This window comes from Meles meles, chromosome 15, assembly GCF_922984935.1.
Source record: "Meles meles chromosome 15, mMelMel3.1 paternal haplotype, whole genome shotgun sequence".
In the NCBI taxonomy this organism is placed as follows: Eukaryota; Metazoa; Chordata; class Mammalia; order Carnivora; family Mustelidae; genus Meles; species Meles meles.
The window spans coordinates 13,180,837-13,199,200 of record NC_060080.1 but is presented as its reverse complement, the minus strand read 5'-3'; the positions used below and the strand labels follow the sequence as shown (position 1 = coordinate 13,199,200).

The 18,364-nt window shown below is 33.6% G+C and overlaps 1 protein-coding gene across 1 annotated transcript in view; it reads right to left on the bottom strand.

The window, feature by feature from the left end:
* Nucleotides 1–438: 438 nt before the first annotated feature.
* Nucleotides 439–18,364, bottom strand: part of GEN1 (GEN1 Holliday junction 5' flap endonuclease) — a 31,476-nt gene continuing 13,550 nt past the window's right edge. The window contains exons 5-14 of the mRNA XM_045980014.1: nucleotides 17,650–17,760; nucleotides 15,325–15,398; nucleotides 12,383–12,471; nucleotides 10,064–10,214; nucleotides 9,721–9,757; nucleotides 9,550–9,630; nucleotides 8,388–8,518; nucleotides 6,818–6,879; nucleotides 5,029–5,169; nucleotides 439–4,514 (exon numbers count right to left, since the gene is read on the bottom strand). Of these exons, the coding sequence (XP_045835970.1) occupies nucleotides 3,193–4,514; nucleotides 5,029–5,169; nucleotides 6,818–6,879; nucleotides 8,388–8,518; nucleotides 9,550–9,630; nucleotides 9,721–9,757; nucleotides 10,064–10,214; nucleotides 12,383–12,471; nucleotides 15,325–15,398; nucleotides 17,650–17,760 (2,199 nt within the window). The 3' untranslated portion in view covers nucleotides 439–3,192. The remainder of the gene's footprint in view (nucleotides 4,515–5,028; nucleotides 5,170–6,817; nucleotides 6,880–8,387; nucleotides 8,519–9,549; nucleotides 9,631–9,720; nucleotides 9,758–10,063; nucleotides 10,215–12,382; nucleotides 12,472–15,324; nucleotides 15,399–17,649; nucleotides 17,761–18,364) is intronic.

Genomic DNA, 18,364 nt, shown 5'->3' with positions numbered 1-18,364 from the left:
GGGCACCTGGGTAGCTCAGTGGGTTAAACCTCTGCCTTCAGCTCAGGTCATGATCCCAGGGTCCTGGGATCGAGCCCCACATCTGGCTCTCTGCTCCGTGGGGATCCTGATCCCTCCTCCTCTCTCTCTGCCTGCTTGTGATCTCTGTCTGCCAAATAAATAAATGAAATCTTTACAATATGGCATAATGTAATAAATGTTAAATTAATAAACCAAAGATTCATAGCCAATCTTGGAAAAATCTCTTCACTACTCTGGACTTGTTTTCTATAAAACAATAAAATAATAATGGCACTGCATATGTGGGAGAGGTGGGAGTATAAACATTTTAGATACTAAGGAGTTTGGACAGATAAAATATTCTGTAATTTATTTTATTTTTAAAAGTTTTATTGTGATATAATTCACATACAATAGAATTTATCTAAATTGCACAATTCAAGTTTTAGTAAATTGCAGTTCTGCAACCATCAACACAATCAACTCGAGAACATTTTCCTCATCCACCCACAACCCCCCAAAAACCATCCCATTAGCAGTCATTTTCCCTTCTATCTCCTCAACCTCCCCTTCTCTACCCCAACTCCCATAGTCCTTGGCAACCCTGAGTCTACTTCCTGCTTCTATATAAATTTACTTACTTGGAACTTTTTACATAAATTGAATCATATATGTAATATTTTCCAACTCGCCTCTCACTTAGCATGCTTTCAAGGTTCATCATATTGTAGCAGGTTATCAGTACTTCCTTTTCTTTTTATTGCCAATATTCCATTGTACTGATATACCACATTTTGCTTATTCATTCACCCGTTGATGGACATTTAGATTGTTTCCACTTTGGGGCTATGAATATTTGCGTAAAAGTTTTTGGATGGATATATGTCTTCATTTCCCTTGGGTATATCTTTGGGAGTGGATCTGCTGGATCATATGGTAACTATGTTTAACCATTTGAGGAATCCCCTATTTCCAAAATGGGTGCTCCATTTTACATTCCAATCAGTAGGTTATTTCTGGTAGGAATGCAAATTTCTCCATACCCTCACCAACACTTGTCTTTATGACTCTGTCTGGCTGTCCTATTGGGTGTAAAGTAGTATCTCATTGTGATTTTGATTTGTATTTTTCTGATAAATAATGAATTTGAGTTTTTTCCATGTGTTTATTGGCCCTTTGTACATCTTCTCTGGAGAAATGTTTACTCAGATATTTTATTCACTTTTGTCTTATTATTGTGTTGTAAGAGCTTTTTAGACATGTGTCTCTATTCAAGAGTCCATTATCACATTCATCATTTAAAAATATTTTCTACTCTTTAATGGTTGTCTCTTCATTCTGACAGTATCCTCTGAAACACAAAAGTTGTTAGTTTTGATGAAGTACAATGTATTTACTTTTGTTGTCTAAGCTTTCAGTGTCTTATCTAAGAAATTATTGCTTAATCCAAAGTCGCAAAGATTTATGTCCATATTTTCTTCTAAGAATTTACAGTTTGCAACCAGATCTTTGATCCATTTTGAGTTAATTCTGCACATTGTATGAGGTAGTGTTCAATATTCGTCTTTTTGCATACAGATATCCAGTAGTGCCAGTAGAATTTGATGAAAGAATACTGTTTCCCCATTGATTGTGTTGGTACTCTGGTTGAAAATCAATTGTACATAAATGTAAGAGCATATATCTTTTCCCTCAAGTCTATCCCATTGATCTACATGTGTACCTTGATGCCACTACAACATATTCTTCATTACTGAAAATATGCAGTAAGTTTTGAAATCAGAATCAGGAGAGGCAAGTCCCCCCATTTTTTTTTTTTAAGATTGTTTGCCTATTTTCTGTCCCTTAAATTTCCATAATTATTTTAGAATCAGTTTGTCCATTTGTGCAAAGAAATCAGCTAAAATTGATGTAGACGGCCTTGACTCTATAAATTAGTTAGGGAACTATCTTAGTATCAAGTTGTCTGATCCAGGAACATGGGATGTCTTTCCATTTATTTAGGTTTTCTTTCTTTCAACAATATTTGTAGTTTTCAGAGTGTACATTTTGCACTTCTTTCGTTAAACTCGTTCCGAAGTATTTTATCCTTATTGATGCTATTGTGAACAGAATTTTCTTAATTTCATTTAGTATTATTCATTGTAGACGTAAGAAATAAAATTGATGTTTGTATACTGATCTTGTAACCTGCAACCTTGCTTAATCATTTATTAGTTCTCATAGTTTCTAGTGGGTTTGTTAGAATTTTGTATATAAATACCTTGTCATCTGCAAATAGCAAGTTTTACTTTTTACTTTCCAGTCTGGTTACCAAAGACTTTTTGAATGTCAAGTAAACTAATGCACAATTTAATATTTAGAGTTATTGAAGTCAACATAATACAAAAATCTTTTAAAAAGAAAAGAAAAAAGTGCTATGGAAAAAAATGAAAACCGAAAAGCCAATAAATTAGAGGGCAAGAATTCTGGTTCCCACACCATTATTAATTAGCTGTGTGATCCTGAGCAAATTTCTAAGTCTCTTATCATTATATATTCTATATTGAAAATCTTCCATTTGGCATACCTGTGATTCCTGGGGTTATGTAAGAAATAGCTTTCCTCAAGTTTTTCAGCCATTACACTATCATTTTTACTGATTATACTGAGAATCTTCCTCCTTTTCCATTTTTGCCCTTCACAAAGAGAATAAGGTTACCAACATTGGAAGAGCACACTAACTGTATCTTCATATTGAGAGAAAATAAAACTCTCAGGAAAGGCACAACAGAAGACACTGAGGGAGTGTAGGCAATTACAAAGAATTATCTTCATGGTAACAAGCTTAACTATAAATGAAAACTTCAGAGGTTTGTGGAAGAAATGAACAAAAGTGAGCAAATGGATGAAACATTTACTCTAGTACTGTACTAACATCTTAAAACTTTAAAGAAAAATTAATAAAGATATAAAAAATGGCAAAAGTATGTTTTAAAAATATACATTATCCTAAGTTTTAAACACAAGGATCACCTTTTAAAACCAAAGTTTTAGACAACATTTTTAATTATAAATTTAATTAAAATGGAAAAGGTATCTCATGATACACAGAACCACATTACATTTTTATGCCAAATGTAGAGATTCTGCCTCTGCTAGTGCTGATGGTCCTAAAATACTAAGTTATAACTAAATATTTTTAATTCCATTTCAAGAATTTTGGAACCTTAATTTTAATCTTTGCCTTAAAGGAAGAAGACTATCCAGAGAAGTTCCAGAGTCACCTCTGTCCTTATGACACTGTAGAAAATTCAGAGAACCTTTAGCTGCATCTGGGAAACAGTCCTCTTCATTTCCAGCTGTTTTATAAGCCTGGACACAGTGTTCAGTTTCTTCAATATATATTTTAGAGTTATTCAACTTGTTGGCATCATCTTTCTTGAATGGGGCTGGGTTATGCTGCTGAGAACTAGGCTTCATTTTCTGAGTTGTGTTTTTAGCTTTCTCAAACACTGGGACACTCTCTTCATCGGAGGAATGTCTGTCAAGGCAAACGCTCTTCTTCATTACACTTTTCTGAGTGGTTTGCACATCACCTTTTCTACTATGATCTAAAGCAGTATTTGATGGTCCAGCTCTAACACTGGAGGTCTTTACTATTGGGTTGTTGACAGAGTAAGATTTAGAAGTATTCGTTTTATAGTTTTCTTGAAATAGCTGATCTTCTTTTATAACTTTAGATTGTCTAGATTCATTTTGCAAATCAATTCCTAGAAGATCCTTTGAAGGATGTGATGGACAATCAGAACCACTCTTAGTAATTAAAGATTCTTTTATGGTACCTAGGGACGGAGTTTTCAGGTCAACATTTGATTGTGCATTATCCTGAAGATAGGATGATTTTATACGTATTCGTTCCTTTAAAGGCAAATCCTGAAGATGTAAATGAGTAATGCCAGAAAGTAGATGCTCTTCAGGATTAGTCTTTTGAAGATCCTGATCCAACACTTTATTAATGTTTGTGGTACCCCATTCTGATTCACATGATAATTCTTCTGGGAAATTTTTAAAATTTTCAGGGATGGCTGTTTCAAGTTTTGATTTTAAACCATGAGGGAAAGTGTTCCTTGGAATAGCTGGTGAATTACTAAAAGAAGTACCTTCCCAGTCAATGGTGCTTAATTGTAGATCAGCAATTGCTGATATGTTATGAGATGAGGTACTAGGTTGACTAGCTTCTGGAATTAGAGACTTACTGACAGCTGTAACTTGCTGCATAGCCAAAGGTCTTGGAGAAGACATTAAATGCTCTTGTGTATTCAAACAGGGAGTATCTTCAGGTAAAATCAAGCTATTCAATGATGCAGAAATAGATTTCTGGGGTAATGCACAATCAGGGGTAATTTCCAAATTTAACTTGGAATTCTGTATAGAAAAGACTTCACATGTGGGGTTTAAAGTCATCTGTGACTGGGAACTCATCACATTATCTGATTCTGGACAACTGTTTTCTTTAGACTTAATTTTCATGCCTGAAAAGAAAAAAAGACAATACTATTAAAATCTAGTTTATTTTCCTTAACTTGTGTAAACAAAGAGTCCAGATCAGAAATCTTCTGTATGAGTAATTTTTATTTTTGTCTTTCTTGTCTCAGTGCATTCCTGGAAACTGTTATAAGAACAACATAATTCTTAATAAAATATTATAAAATATTTTCTTTTGGAAACAATGTTATAATTGAATTTGTTTTCCTCATCAAGTTCTAGGAAATAAAGAAAATGTGTTTATAATTCAAAACATGTCATGCATACTAGTTGCTCAACAAGCAATAGTAAAGTTACTATTAACACTTGGTTAAGTTAGCAGACACAGAGCAGAACGGTTTACTCATGGCTTTAAAAAGACAAAGAATCAAGAGGAAATTCCTAACTCTTGATTTTATGGAACTTTCAGCAAAAGTTGGGCAAGATAAGATTTCAATAGAATAGGTAACTCTTCTTTGACATTTGGGTGTGGTATAAATAGTTATCAAATGTGATACTTACTTTTTTGTTTCTTCCCTTTCAGTGCTAAGTTTTGTTTTTGATAAACAGCAACGATCTCAGGATAAGCTGCTTCAAACAATGATTCTTCTTCTATTGTTTGTAGAACCAATTCTCCATGTTTATCCTCCATAGCATAATGTTCTAAAAGATCAAAAATACAGCAAAAACAGCATTAACTGCCGATTTGTAAATTTCAATTTTTCTAGGTAAAATTAAGTTTACCCGGTAAGCAAAGTCAAGTGCAAATTGATAATTCATTACAGGTGTTGCTTTACAGCATCTCTGTTTTAATACTAGTTGATAATGCTAGATAATACTAGTTGATACTAGTTCACTGTTTTAATACTAGCTGATACTAGAATAGAATTGATTTTCTTCTTCCTGGCAAGACCTGGAAAAAGATTCCTTTCAAAATGAGAACTTTAATTTCTCTTGATCTAAAGATGGCACCTACAGGATAGAACACTTTGCCTAGATAAGGTTGGTTGCTTTTAATTTAGTATAATGAATGTTAAAATTCCAGATAAAGATTGGGAATAAACAGTTCCTTAGAACTCCAATATTAACTTTCTTTAGTGATGGTTCCTCAAAAGAACAGAATTGAGGATACATCCAGGCTCACTGGACTCATAAGCAGCTACTAAAGGAAAATGAGAATGCTTGCATGTAAATTTATAGTGTGATATATAAACAAACTAGATCCTTCTGTTTATCCTACATATGGGAAAAATCGCATGAGAAGCTAGACTATAATGAAATATTAGTGGATGAGTTTAAAGTACAAAAAACGGAAACAGATTAAATTAACAGTGTTTCGTAGTTAAACTGGTTAGGAGTACATTTTCCCCTTAAGAAATAGCACCCACAAAGGACAATGCTCTCTTCTTTTCTTTTTCTAATAGATTTTATTTTTTTATTTGACAGAGAGAGAGAGAGAGAGAGAGAGAGAAAGCAGAAGTAGGAGGAGGGACAAAGGGAGAGGGGGAAAGAGGCTCCCCACTGAGCAGGGAGTCTGACATGGGGCTCAATCCCACTGAGCCACCCTGGCGTCCCTGACAATGCTCAGTTCTGAACAGAGATCCACTGCCAAATTGGGTTAATACAATTTTCTTTCCTGAAAATATACTACAGTTGGTGAAACTGTTGCTAAACATCCTCAAAATTCTTCAGCTTTCTGTGTTCTTAGTATTGCTTAGAATGGTTTATCTAATTCCATATAATTTCGTTCTTCAAAATTACCTATAACTTAAACTTTGACAAACCTACAGCCTCACTCATTCACATATAATCACACAATCTAATTTCAAAAGCAAATAAAAATGAATTTTGAATTACTTTCCATTTTAAATAACCTGTGCTTTCCTTGCCTTCAGTTTGGGAGCTAATTCAGAGTTCACTGCATTTTTGCCTGCAGCAAAATAAGAGTAATTTGACAACTATCAATTCTCATGAAAACGAAACAGAGTAAAGAAAGGAGAACATTTGCAGCAGCATTTTCTTCAGAAATATGGACCAAAACAACTTCCATATTACATTCTTAAACATTAATTACAATAGAAATGTCAATGTAAGATATTAAGATAAAATTAAAGTTTTTAATATTTACTTTAGTCAAAACTTATTTAAATAGCACATGTAAACTACAAAATCAATCCTCAGTGCATGTGATATGTCTCCTTCCCTCCCTCACGAAGAGAATAAGGTTACCAACATGTTTTACATATGTATATCATATTTGCTAAACATATATGGTTAAATGTTACAAACTTTGCTTAGAGTAAATACATACCAGGCCTTTCCCATTCTATTTCAAAGCAATGAATTCCATTTCTTTTCCGCGTTTTAACGATTCTGAAAGACAAATTCCTCCAATGAGGTCTAACTGCAGGAGTTATTTTGCAATTTTCAATTTGTAGACTGAATTATTACATTTTCATTGACTTTTGTTCTATTTTTATAATATTCTAAAAATACTTAAAGAATTATGACATAGTTATTCTTTTGAATATTCAAAAGACAAGTTTATTGTTAGGTGCACAGAGTTGATAATAGTAATATCCTATCAGTAGATCTCATTAGTAATTCAGTGTTCCTTTCCTCCATAATAATTATTTTTCTTCTAAAGTCTATTTTATTTCTGTTAATTTTGCTACATGACTTTGGTAAATATTTACATGGTAATCTTTTAGATCTTTTTATCTTCAAATTTTGTGTAGTTTTATTCTGCACATGCCCTATAAATAGCAGAATATTGATGAATTCTGTTTGTTCATCCTATATAATGCCTTTTAATAGATGAGTTTAATCCACTTATATTTATTGTGATCACTGAGCTTGCTGGATGCTTTTATACAATTTATTTTCTGTTTTCTGTCACCCAACTTTTTCTTTGCTATGTCCCCCTTCCTCCTTCCTGTACTCTTTTAGTTTGACAGTCTTACTTTCCTATTTTCTGCATTGGTTTCAAAGACAGAGATTGCACTTCTGGTGTTTTAGTGGTTACCGTTCATTGTTTACATGCATACTCTGGAAATTTTAGTTTATTATCATCATTGTATATTAATCATCAAGCATTATGCAGCTATTTATATATGTATTTTTCCAGTTAGTTTATTAAATGAGCTAAATATATTTTATTCATTTCTCTTTATTGGTTGACTACTGTTTTTTGTTATCTACATCATCCGTCTGGGTTCATTTTTCTTCTGGCTTAGGTGCCCCCTTTAAGAGTGCTTTTAATGAGGATCCATGATTTATTCACCAACCAGTAAATAAGGCTTAAATGATGTTTAGGCTGCCAATTATTTTTACTCAAAGCTTTGAAACGTGACTCTAGCATTCTGTCATGAAAAATGTATGCTATCAGATTGTCATTCCTTTGTAGTTTATCATTTTTCTTTGATAATTCCTCCCCAATTTTTAGTTTGTAAGTTTTTAGATCTTTAGAAAAGTTTCAAGAATGGCACAATGAATATTCATATACCTTTTGCTGAGTTTTACTAATTCCCAGTTCCTGTGCTTCCACTTTACATTCTTGTTCCCTTTCTGGTTCACTGAAATAGTTCTATGGTTAAGCTTGGCTATATCATTTTATATTTATTTCTTTTAATAATCTGTTATTATTATTATTTGAAGCAGAAAAGTATGTAAAGACATGAACTTACTGTCATCTTGAATGTAAATCCTGAATAAACTTTGAATATTTCATACTAGACCTTTACTCCATTTTTATATAACAAAGAGCTATATATCCCACTACTAAAAGTATTAAGATTATTAAAGGTATTAATAAGATTATTATATAGATCATAAGATACTCAAATGGAAACAAAGAGACTTCTTTGTACAATTCATATTACCGAATTGGCTGTAGTTGATTAGAATTCCTTCTACCAAGCTTTCTTTCTGTCATGTCATAGTGGGTCAAAAGCACTAACAATTTCTCACATGCATAGTGATTGGGCCATTCCATTTTTTCAAGAGTAAATCTCTGTAAATATAAAACAAATAAAATAAGATTTCGTTATCTATTAGAGACAAACAGCCCTCTCAGGTAACATCATTTTTTTCTTACAGAACTAACATTAAGTAAAATAGTATCAATGAGAATATTCCCAGAAAAAACAGTAAGCCTCCTAAGGAGGCAATGTTGCATAAGGAGTAAGTGTGAGAATTGTCAGTTTGAACCCCAGTATGATTATTTCCAAGATGTTGGGTAAATTACTTAATTTCTTTTAGCCTCATGATTTCCATCATAAAATATATCCCAACTCAGAGATTATAAAGATTAAGTGAGGTTATACATAATGTGTTAAATATGATAGCAAATTTTAATGTTCAATAAATGCTGCTTGCATTAGTATTACTGTTGTTGGTAGGGACAGGCAACAAGTACTTAGAATTTACTGAACTACTCTGCTTCCCTAGCCACTATATTACGGGTTACTATAAGTAATCTCACTTAATCTTCATACTGACTTCATTAAAAAAGTAGTATTATTTCTCTTTTGAGGATAACACATATACAAGGTCACATAGTAAGTGATAGATGGTCCAGACTTAAAGTTAGTTCAGTGATTAAAAATCCAAATGGCGACATAGCATAATGTACAAACTTGTCAAATTACCATGTTGTACAGCTGAGACTAATGTAATCTTGTATGTCAACTATACAAAGAAAAAAAAATTCCATTGCCCTTGTAAACTTTTATAACGACATATTTATTTCTCACATTCTCTGGGTATTATGCCCTGCCCCCAATATCTTCCTAAATACAATGAGTCTGTACATGGTACATAAGGTGTCTTCTAAAGGGCATAATTATGGTTTGTCTTGTGGTCTGCAAAGTATGGTTCTTATGTGGCAAAGGAATAAAGATTAGAAATAAATGCTGAAAAAATACATGTGCAGTCAAAGAGTCAAAGCTGTTTTAAATCTCCTCTCAGACCAAAGTGATTATCCCTTTTTATTTTCCTAGTACACAACTACATAGCATAAATTAAGTATTTATTTTCCCATACCTGAAACAATAATAAATCGGGTCTTCGGTACCTGATTACTTTCACCAATTTATCCTTGTTCAGAAGGAATTCTTGAATAACCTAGCAAGAGAAAATAAAATAGAAATTCAGACTTCAAACATTTAAAAGAACTTCTGAAATAAGACATACATCTGAATTATTAGCTGTTACCTCATGGAATGGGAATCCCTCACAACTGCAAGCTTTTCTGAAAATAAATTATATACATGTTGTTAATATCATCAGGCAATTTTAGATTCTAAATTCATTTCATCCAATCTCTGCTGATTTAATGACAAATGCCCTTGGATAATATCCCAGTCATCAAACTCATCTTTGAGTAACTACTAAATCACTGTCTTCTGAGACTGCCTAAAGTTTGAACCGAATCAAAAAATGGATTTTGTGAAATGTTACTAATCTAGACATGGGGGAAGGGTATGTGGAAATAATTCAACTAGAGGTGTATAAATAGGTCAGGACAGAAAAAAAGGAGTCAAAAGAAAGAACTTACTTCTTAATGCTGTTCTCTATGGCGCTCAGTTGTCTGTCATGCCCTGTACGGTGCCACTCACAAGGACAACAGTATTCATAATCATGTGGCTCACAATACTGATTAGTTTTACAGAGTTTGCATCCATTACATACATGATCCTTAGATGAACCTTTATGGAAACAAAAGAAGTATGATTTTCACTGCTTTTTGATTTACCTTCTATATCATTTTATTTTTTTGCCCTTATCCAAATTTTTTTTTCCATTTTATTTATTTTTTTCAGCGTAACAGTATTCATTGCTTTTGCACAACACCATAGGGAGGGCACGTTTTGCCCTTATCCAAATTTTTAAAAATAAACATGGTGTATTGAAGTCCTTAGCATATAGAAAGATTCCAATACATTTAGGTCGAATAATACATACCATAATAATTCTTAAGACAACGTAGATCCTGAGCTCTCAAATGACACTTTTTTGTTGTTTCTATAGTATATTCTTCTATCTGAAACTGTTAATTTGTGACTAGAAATTATAATTTCACAATAATCAACAATAGAAAACTTTGTAGTGTATTTGGTAACTACAAGCAAGAAAAGTAGGATGTAATCACTAACATGTTAAAGGATTATTTATGGGATGCCTGGGTGGCTCAGTTGGTTGAGTATCTGCCTTCAGCTCAGGTCATAGCCCTATGGTCCTGGGATCAAGCCCCACACTGGGTTTTCTGCTCAGCAGGGAGTCTGCTTCTCCCTCTAACTCTCCCTCTGTGCTTATCCTCACCTCTCTCAAATAAATAAATAAATACAATCATAAAAGAAAAAGATTCTTTACTTAACAGAATAATTCATGAAATGGTTTCTTTAATTAGAATATTAAAAGAAGGGGCACCTGGGTGGCTCAGTGGGTTAAAGCCTCTGCATTCGGCTCAGGCCATGATCCCAGGGTCCTGGGATCCAGCCCTGCATCTGGCTCTCTGCTCAGCAGGGAGCCTGCTTCCCTTCCTCTCTCTCTGGCTGCCTCTCTGCCTACCTGTGATCTCTGTCTGTCAAATAAATAAATAAAATCTTAAAAAAAAAAAAGAATATTAAAAGAATATAACAGCTAATTACCTCTGCTAGTATCTAGCCCTCAGTAAACTTCACAGCTACTTTTAAACTGTGTTTGGAACATGAATGAATTATGACTATGGCACAGGTGTAGGGCCCTAGTTTCCTTTCGAAGGAAAGAATGACCACCTTTAACATTGTTTTGAGAATACAGAAGAACACACATAATTGATAGGAACTAAAACTGTCATTTATAAAGTATCAAAAAACTACAGAATTGAATTCTATAAAGTATCCTATAAAAACATTTATATTGTCCATGATTTCATCTGTAATTTAATAATGCTTACAAACATATACTGAGACAAATAGACAAAGAATTTCTTTTATTTTTAATTTCTATCATTTTTTAAAGGTCTTATTTGAGAGTTACAAAGAGCATGAACTGGGGGAGAGGAGGCGCAGGGAGAGAGAGAAGCGGACTCCCCGTGGGTGGGAAGCCTTACACAGAGTTCAATTCCAGGACCCTGAAACCATGACCTGAGCCAAAGGCAGATGCTTAACCATCTGAGCCACACACGAACCCCAAGAATTTCTTTTAAAAGATGTGATAATACGACCTCCTACTCTCTCCTGGGAGCGAAATGTGTTTCTGATCTAGTATACACTAATGACATCTTTTTTTTTTTTTTTTTAACCAAGACTAATGAAGAGGAACCAAGTTATTTTCAATAATAATAAACATGTACTAGAAATTAGTAGTGTTATTTTTAAAGATTTTATTTATTCATGGAAGAGAGAGATCACAAGTAGTGGGGAGGGTAGAGGGAGAAGCAGACTCCCTGCTGAGTAGAATGCCTGACATAAGAATCATTCCAGGACCTCGGGATCATGACTTGAGCTGAAGGCAGGAGCTTAACCAACTGTCACCCAGACACCCTAGAAATTAGTTTTAAGTCACTTTTCTTATGCAAATAAAAACAAATGGTTTTAGCTAGATTTCCCCCTAAGATTTAACAGTATGACATTTCTTTTTTTGTTTAAATGGATTTCTATATTGAAAACATAATTTTAACATCTACATAATTTGGTATCATAGTTTGAAACTGCACTTACCCTGTGCTTATCATTTACATCATATTATTTCATTCAAATAACATCTATTGAGTGTCTATTATGCATATGAGACACAACTCCTGATACTGAGGATTTTCAATCTACCGAGGAAGAGAGTATGTAACAAGTATTAAAAGAACAGGATGACAATTTCATTCCCTATGTCTGCTTACCTGGATGGGAACACACAGAACAATGGGCCAGTTTTTTAACAGCTAGTGGTTGTGGATCAGAGGATGATTCTTCATTCCACTGAGTAAACCTGCAAAAAAAAAGATGTTAAAAGGAAAAATGACACAAAACAAAAACAAGGTCACCAAAATGCAATGCTCTCAAATGCCAGGCTATTCTCTTCCCTTCCTTACTTTCCCATTTGTTTTCTCTTTGATGATAAAGTCACTGGCCCAGCCTGGGAAAACCCTCAATCTATGTACCTCAATTTAAAAATGTGGCCCCAAGGATAATAGAGTTGCAACAGGGGGAAGAGAGAATCAGATGGTTACAAGGAAAAGAAGGAAGATGGAGGAGTGGAAGGGAAGGGAGGAGGAAAGCGAAGGAGGGAAGGAGAAGGAGGGATAAGGAGAAGAGGAGAAAAAGAATATGTACTCATATATTCATATACTCATACGTATATATTCATATATTCATTCAGTCTGGGGGTGTTTTTTTTTTTAGAGAATCTTAGGCAGCAAGATGTAAGGAGAATGACTTGTATATATGTCTTTTTGATCTCTTTTCTGTGTGAGTACAAAACAAGTAGAATGATGTACGTAAACATTTTCCCATATCAGGAATAGGGGTGAAGGGTAAACTATAAAACTAAATAGAACATTAAGTTTCTAAGTAAAAACTTTAAAAAATCTAGATTATTTGAAATTATCATTTCCTTAATCTCTTATGCAAACTGCAAAACACTGCCTGTTTAATGACTGATTTTAAGGAAAATGTGTATCTGTTAAGGTTTCTACTAAATAAAGGTTAATTTTATTTTTGGCTAAAGTTCGAGGTAACATAAAGCCACCAAGGGGATAATTAAGTATTCCTTATAGAAACAAGTGCTCTGAATTATGTTTCTCTACTTATAGAAGTTAAAGGTCTAACAAAAAACTAAATTATCTCTTCAGTTCATTGTGCAGTGTCTGGTACTAGGAGTTATTATTTGGCTTTTGGAATTTCTGACCCATTTACTATAAAGATTAAGTATGAGCTTGCTAAAAATGAAGCATTAATAGATGCTGGATAAATAAATAGAACTTTAAATGTGGGGAAAAAAGAGGGGGAAAGTCAGTCTAAATTAAAATTAGAATGATACATAATGATAATAAATAAGGTAATTTTATTCTTTTCAAATGTTCAAACATTTCATAAAATGTTGCCAAAAGTACTTCTTTGCTGACACTACGTCAATAAGGATGACTTGTAGTCAGCCAAGTCCCATACCTTCTTTCATTCTTCACATTATTCTTCACAATTCCCAAATGATTCCAAGACAAAATATAGCTTTTTTTCCTGCTTTGGCACAGTACTCACTAATACCAGCAGCATATTCATTAAAGTCTTAGATCTATCAGTAGCTTTATATCTGAAAGAGCTCCTTCTTATTCACTCCATACTTTATTATCATTAATATTAATTCATAATTAACATTAACATAAATCATTGCTTTCATTAAGTAAATATACTTCACATGCTTTCAAAACTAAATAGCACAGTTGGTAAACTTCCATATTCCGTACCTTAACTTTTTTGAATCCTCAAATTGCACAGTCTAAATTAATTAGAATATATTACTAAATACGTGGCTACAGAACAAAGGGCATTCAAGTAAAAATTGTGATCAAGTGTTATATGTATTTAAATACTTGCAATATGTCAGGCATTTCACTTACAGAGAATAAATATGGTATCAAAATATTTTATATCAAAAATAATTTTAAATATAAAATTATTTTATGGTTATATTTACCTTGGTGGTAAAAGAGTCTAAAATAGCTTGTGGTAAAAGCACATGGTTATAAAAAACACATTTGGCGTCTTACTACTTTTGTTTGTAGTGACCTAATAGTGAAAAAAATACAGTATGGTTTAGGATGTATATTCTTATCTTTTCTTTGGAAATCTCATAATTTAAAAAAAAAGTTTTTATTTAATTGTTATTATTTATTTTAAAGATTTTATTTTGGGGGGGTGCCTGCGTAGCTTAGTTGGCTAAACCTTTGACTCTTGACTTCGGCTCAGGACATGATCTCAGGGTTGTGAGACTGAGCCCCAGGTGGAGCGCCACGCCCAGGGGGGAGTCTGCTTGAGATGCTCTCCCTCTTTGTCTCCCTCTGCCCCCTCCCCACTTCTACACACACTCTCTCTAAAATATATAATAAATAAAAAATCTTTAAAAAAACTATTTTTTAAAGATTTTAAGTAATCTCTATAGCCAGCATGAGGCTTGAGCCCACAACTCCAAAATCAGAGCATGCTCCACTGACTGAGCCAGTCAGCCATCCTCAAAATCAGTGATTTTAGGGGCGCCTGAATGGCTTAGTCAGTTGAGCAATAGCTTCTGGTTTTGGCTTAGGTCATGATCTCAGGGTAGTGAGATGAAGCCCCATGTCAGGCTCTGTGCTCAGAGTGGAGTCTGCTTGATACTCTGTCTCTCTCTCTCCTTCTGCCCTTCCCACCACTCATGCTGATACATGTGCTTTCTCTCAAATAAATAAAGAAGTAAACAAATAAATAAATAACATCTTCAAAAAAAATCAGCGACTTTAAATGAAAATATAGAGGAGTTTAAAAATATAAAACCTAGGATGTGCTTGGGTGGCTCAATTGGTTAAGCACCTGACTCTTGATTTGGGCTCAGGTCATGATCTTGGGGTTGTGAGATCAAGTCCCACGTGGGGCTCTGCGCTGGGCATGGAGCCTGCTTAGGATTCTCTCTCCTTCTTCCCCACACTCAAAAAATTTAAGTAAAAACAAAAAATCATATGATACAACTGAATTGAATATATATATTTTTTGTAACATAATACTTTTTGTATAATATTTTTTGTAATAGTCACTATTCAGTTCAACAAAAATAAATGTCTAATGTCACAAGAAGAGAGTCATTTTTAGTTACCTTTGAAGTAAACTTTGCCCTTTCAAAGTCTGTATAAGTTTTAATGCTCCCTCTTTGCCAACTCCAGGGACTCCCTTTCAGAAAGCGGAAAAGAAATGCAAATTTTAGTCACTGGGGAATGGAGAAATAAAGCATGACATGTCCATTCAATAGGAGGTTGTGCAGCTGACAGAATAAGGCAACTATGTAATCACAGAAAAAAGATGTGTAAGATACCTTGCCACATGTAAAATAATAATTGCAGAATAGCCCACCCTGCAATCTAGATTTGTAAGTAAATGACTATGATTTGTTAATCTGTGCAAATCCAAAAGTCACAGGATTATATACTAAATCACTGACAGTGTTTATTTTAAGGGAGGGAGGAACAGAACTTTAAAGGGCTTTCACTTTTTACATTAATTATTTTGAGAGTCTTTTGATTTGACCTAACTTCAGGTTTTATTTGTAATCAGAAAAAGCATGTTCATTCACTTAGATTAACACTTAATATGCAGCCAGACATCAAAAGAGAACAAAGAAGAATTCCAAGTTAACTCTTGAAATTAATAACTTAAGAAAAATGAAAACAAGTGTTAAGTTGCCAACACACACACAAAAATGTTTATGTATGTGTATTTCCATGACAATTTCTGGTTTGAGTCTTCTAGTTTATGAATATATCCGCACAAGCAGGGCTGTTATTTAGCCAATATGTACTGAGACAGACATACCAGTGTTAAAATATTTCCAAATTGGTTAGGAAAGTCACTGCACAAGCATCCTAAGGGCTTGCTGGCAAAGGGATCTCCCTCCAGCCTGAATCCCCTTCCCAACCCCCATACACTCAGGATCAGCTACCAACAGGGGAGCACCTGGTGTGACAGTGGTCCCTGGAAGTCTTGTTTCATGGCTACAGCCTATGTTTCAGGCATACACATTGCTAGACATTTTGTATATCACCCTTCTTATATTAGCATTTAGCTACATGTTTAGTTTTTAAAGGTAAATCATGTTAGTCCATAAGTGGTAAAAATCTTTAAGTAGAACAAAATAAACAGATACCAGTTTCATTACAAAGGATAGAAAATGTCAAAATAGCTAAGGTTAATACATAATGTAACATCACTGTAGCTAAATTTGGTTTCTGTGAGTTTAATTTTGCAAGTTTTTTCTTACATTTAACATTTGGCTGTTTCTAAACTTTAGTTATGATATAATTACATATGGGAAATAAGAATCTTCTATTTCAGAATTAGCATTATAATAAAATAATTAGTTTTGCTTGATTTAAAGGTTTCCCTCCTCCTGTGCTTCCTTTTCTTATTAGCTAAAAAAAGTGATTTCTCTCTCTGGTCACTGATGACATAAGTTAGAAATGATGGTTAATAATTTTACTATCCTGCTATTTTTTCCTCTCTCCTAAACTCTGGTAAAAAAACATAGAGATGTCATCCTTTTTAGACTTCTCCTGGGGATAGAATAATAGTACAATGAAGGATTTAATAAGAACATAGAGATGATCAGTAGGGACCTAATGATGGGAGACATAGCAAGAACTACAATTCAAGGCATTCCATATTTCTAAATATATTTAAGAATGGGGTTCGCCTTGTCAATTTTTTTTTAACATATAATGTACTATTTGTTTCAGGGGTACAGGTCTGTGATTCATTAGTCTTACACATTTCACAGCACTCACCATAGCACATACCCTCCCCAGTGTCCATCACCCAGTCACCCCATCCCTCCCACCCCCTCTCCTTGTAATTCTTAATTTATCACTCACCTATTAGCATACCTATTTGTTACAGGGTACTTTACTTTGCATCTTAAATAAAATGTTTTCATGAACAAAACTCAATTCAATGCTAAGAGGCAAGGAAGGATGAATGGCTTACCCCAATAATCATGTTGCCTAGCAACAGTAATAATACTGAGCATGTGCACAGCTGGAAAGCTGCAAGGAAGATTGAAAACCAAAAAACAGACAAAACAGTGATAGAAATTAATACTGGCATGACACAAGAAAAGAATAATTCCTATATTTTTTTAAAATGGTAGTAAAACTTGAATGTCAATCTCTTAGTTTAGAGTAATGACATGCAAGCTGTGGGCCTAGTTATTATTCCATTCTTATTAATACATTCAGTGTCACAATGAGCCAGTTTTTAAATGTCACTTGAAATGCTGATTTTCACTAGTAAATTGTTTATTATGCCTAAAATTATAGTCTAAATTAGGTTCTTAATCAGATAGCTATATTATTTTTATATTTATGCAGCATGTAAGATATCAATAAAGACACATTATGACTAGTAAGTAAATACAACAATCTAAGCATACCTTCGGAAGATAATCACAGCCCAGTAGTATGGCTAGTCCAACCAGAGAATCTCTATCTAAACCCAGTTTGCTCTCAATAGATGACATTGTATAACAATCAACATGTGGATCCTAGAAAAAAGTACAGATTTAATCTTCAATAAGTAAACATTTGTAGATGAAACATTACGAAAAAGAATTTGTCTCTAAATGCTTAATTATTCCTAAAAGCTAAAATAGTAAAAAAAATTATCCTGATCACCAGAATCTTCACAGACTATAACACTTCAATATCTGGAAATAAAATCATAGTTTTAAAAACTGGCTTGAAAAATAAATTATAATTGTCAAAATTTTCCTCTTTATTATTTTTTGATATCTACAAAAGATTTTGTCTTACAGAATTAGACACTGTAAAGTGAATATTATAAAAAGTAAACATTCTCTATAATTACATCTAAAGTGAACCACTATACTCTTATTAATAGTGTAGTGCATATTCTTTTTTTATTAGTTCAGAGGCAGAATTTTCAGTGATCCATCAGTTGCATATAACACCCAGTGCTCATTCCATCAAGTGCCCTCCGTAATGCCCATCACCCAACTACCCCTTGCCCCCGACCCACCTCCCCTCCAGCAAATCTGTTTGTTTCCTAGAGTTCAGTGTCTCTTATGGTTTGCCTCCCTCTCATGCATATTCTTCCAAAAAACACTTTGACATATATATACAAATATT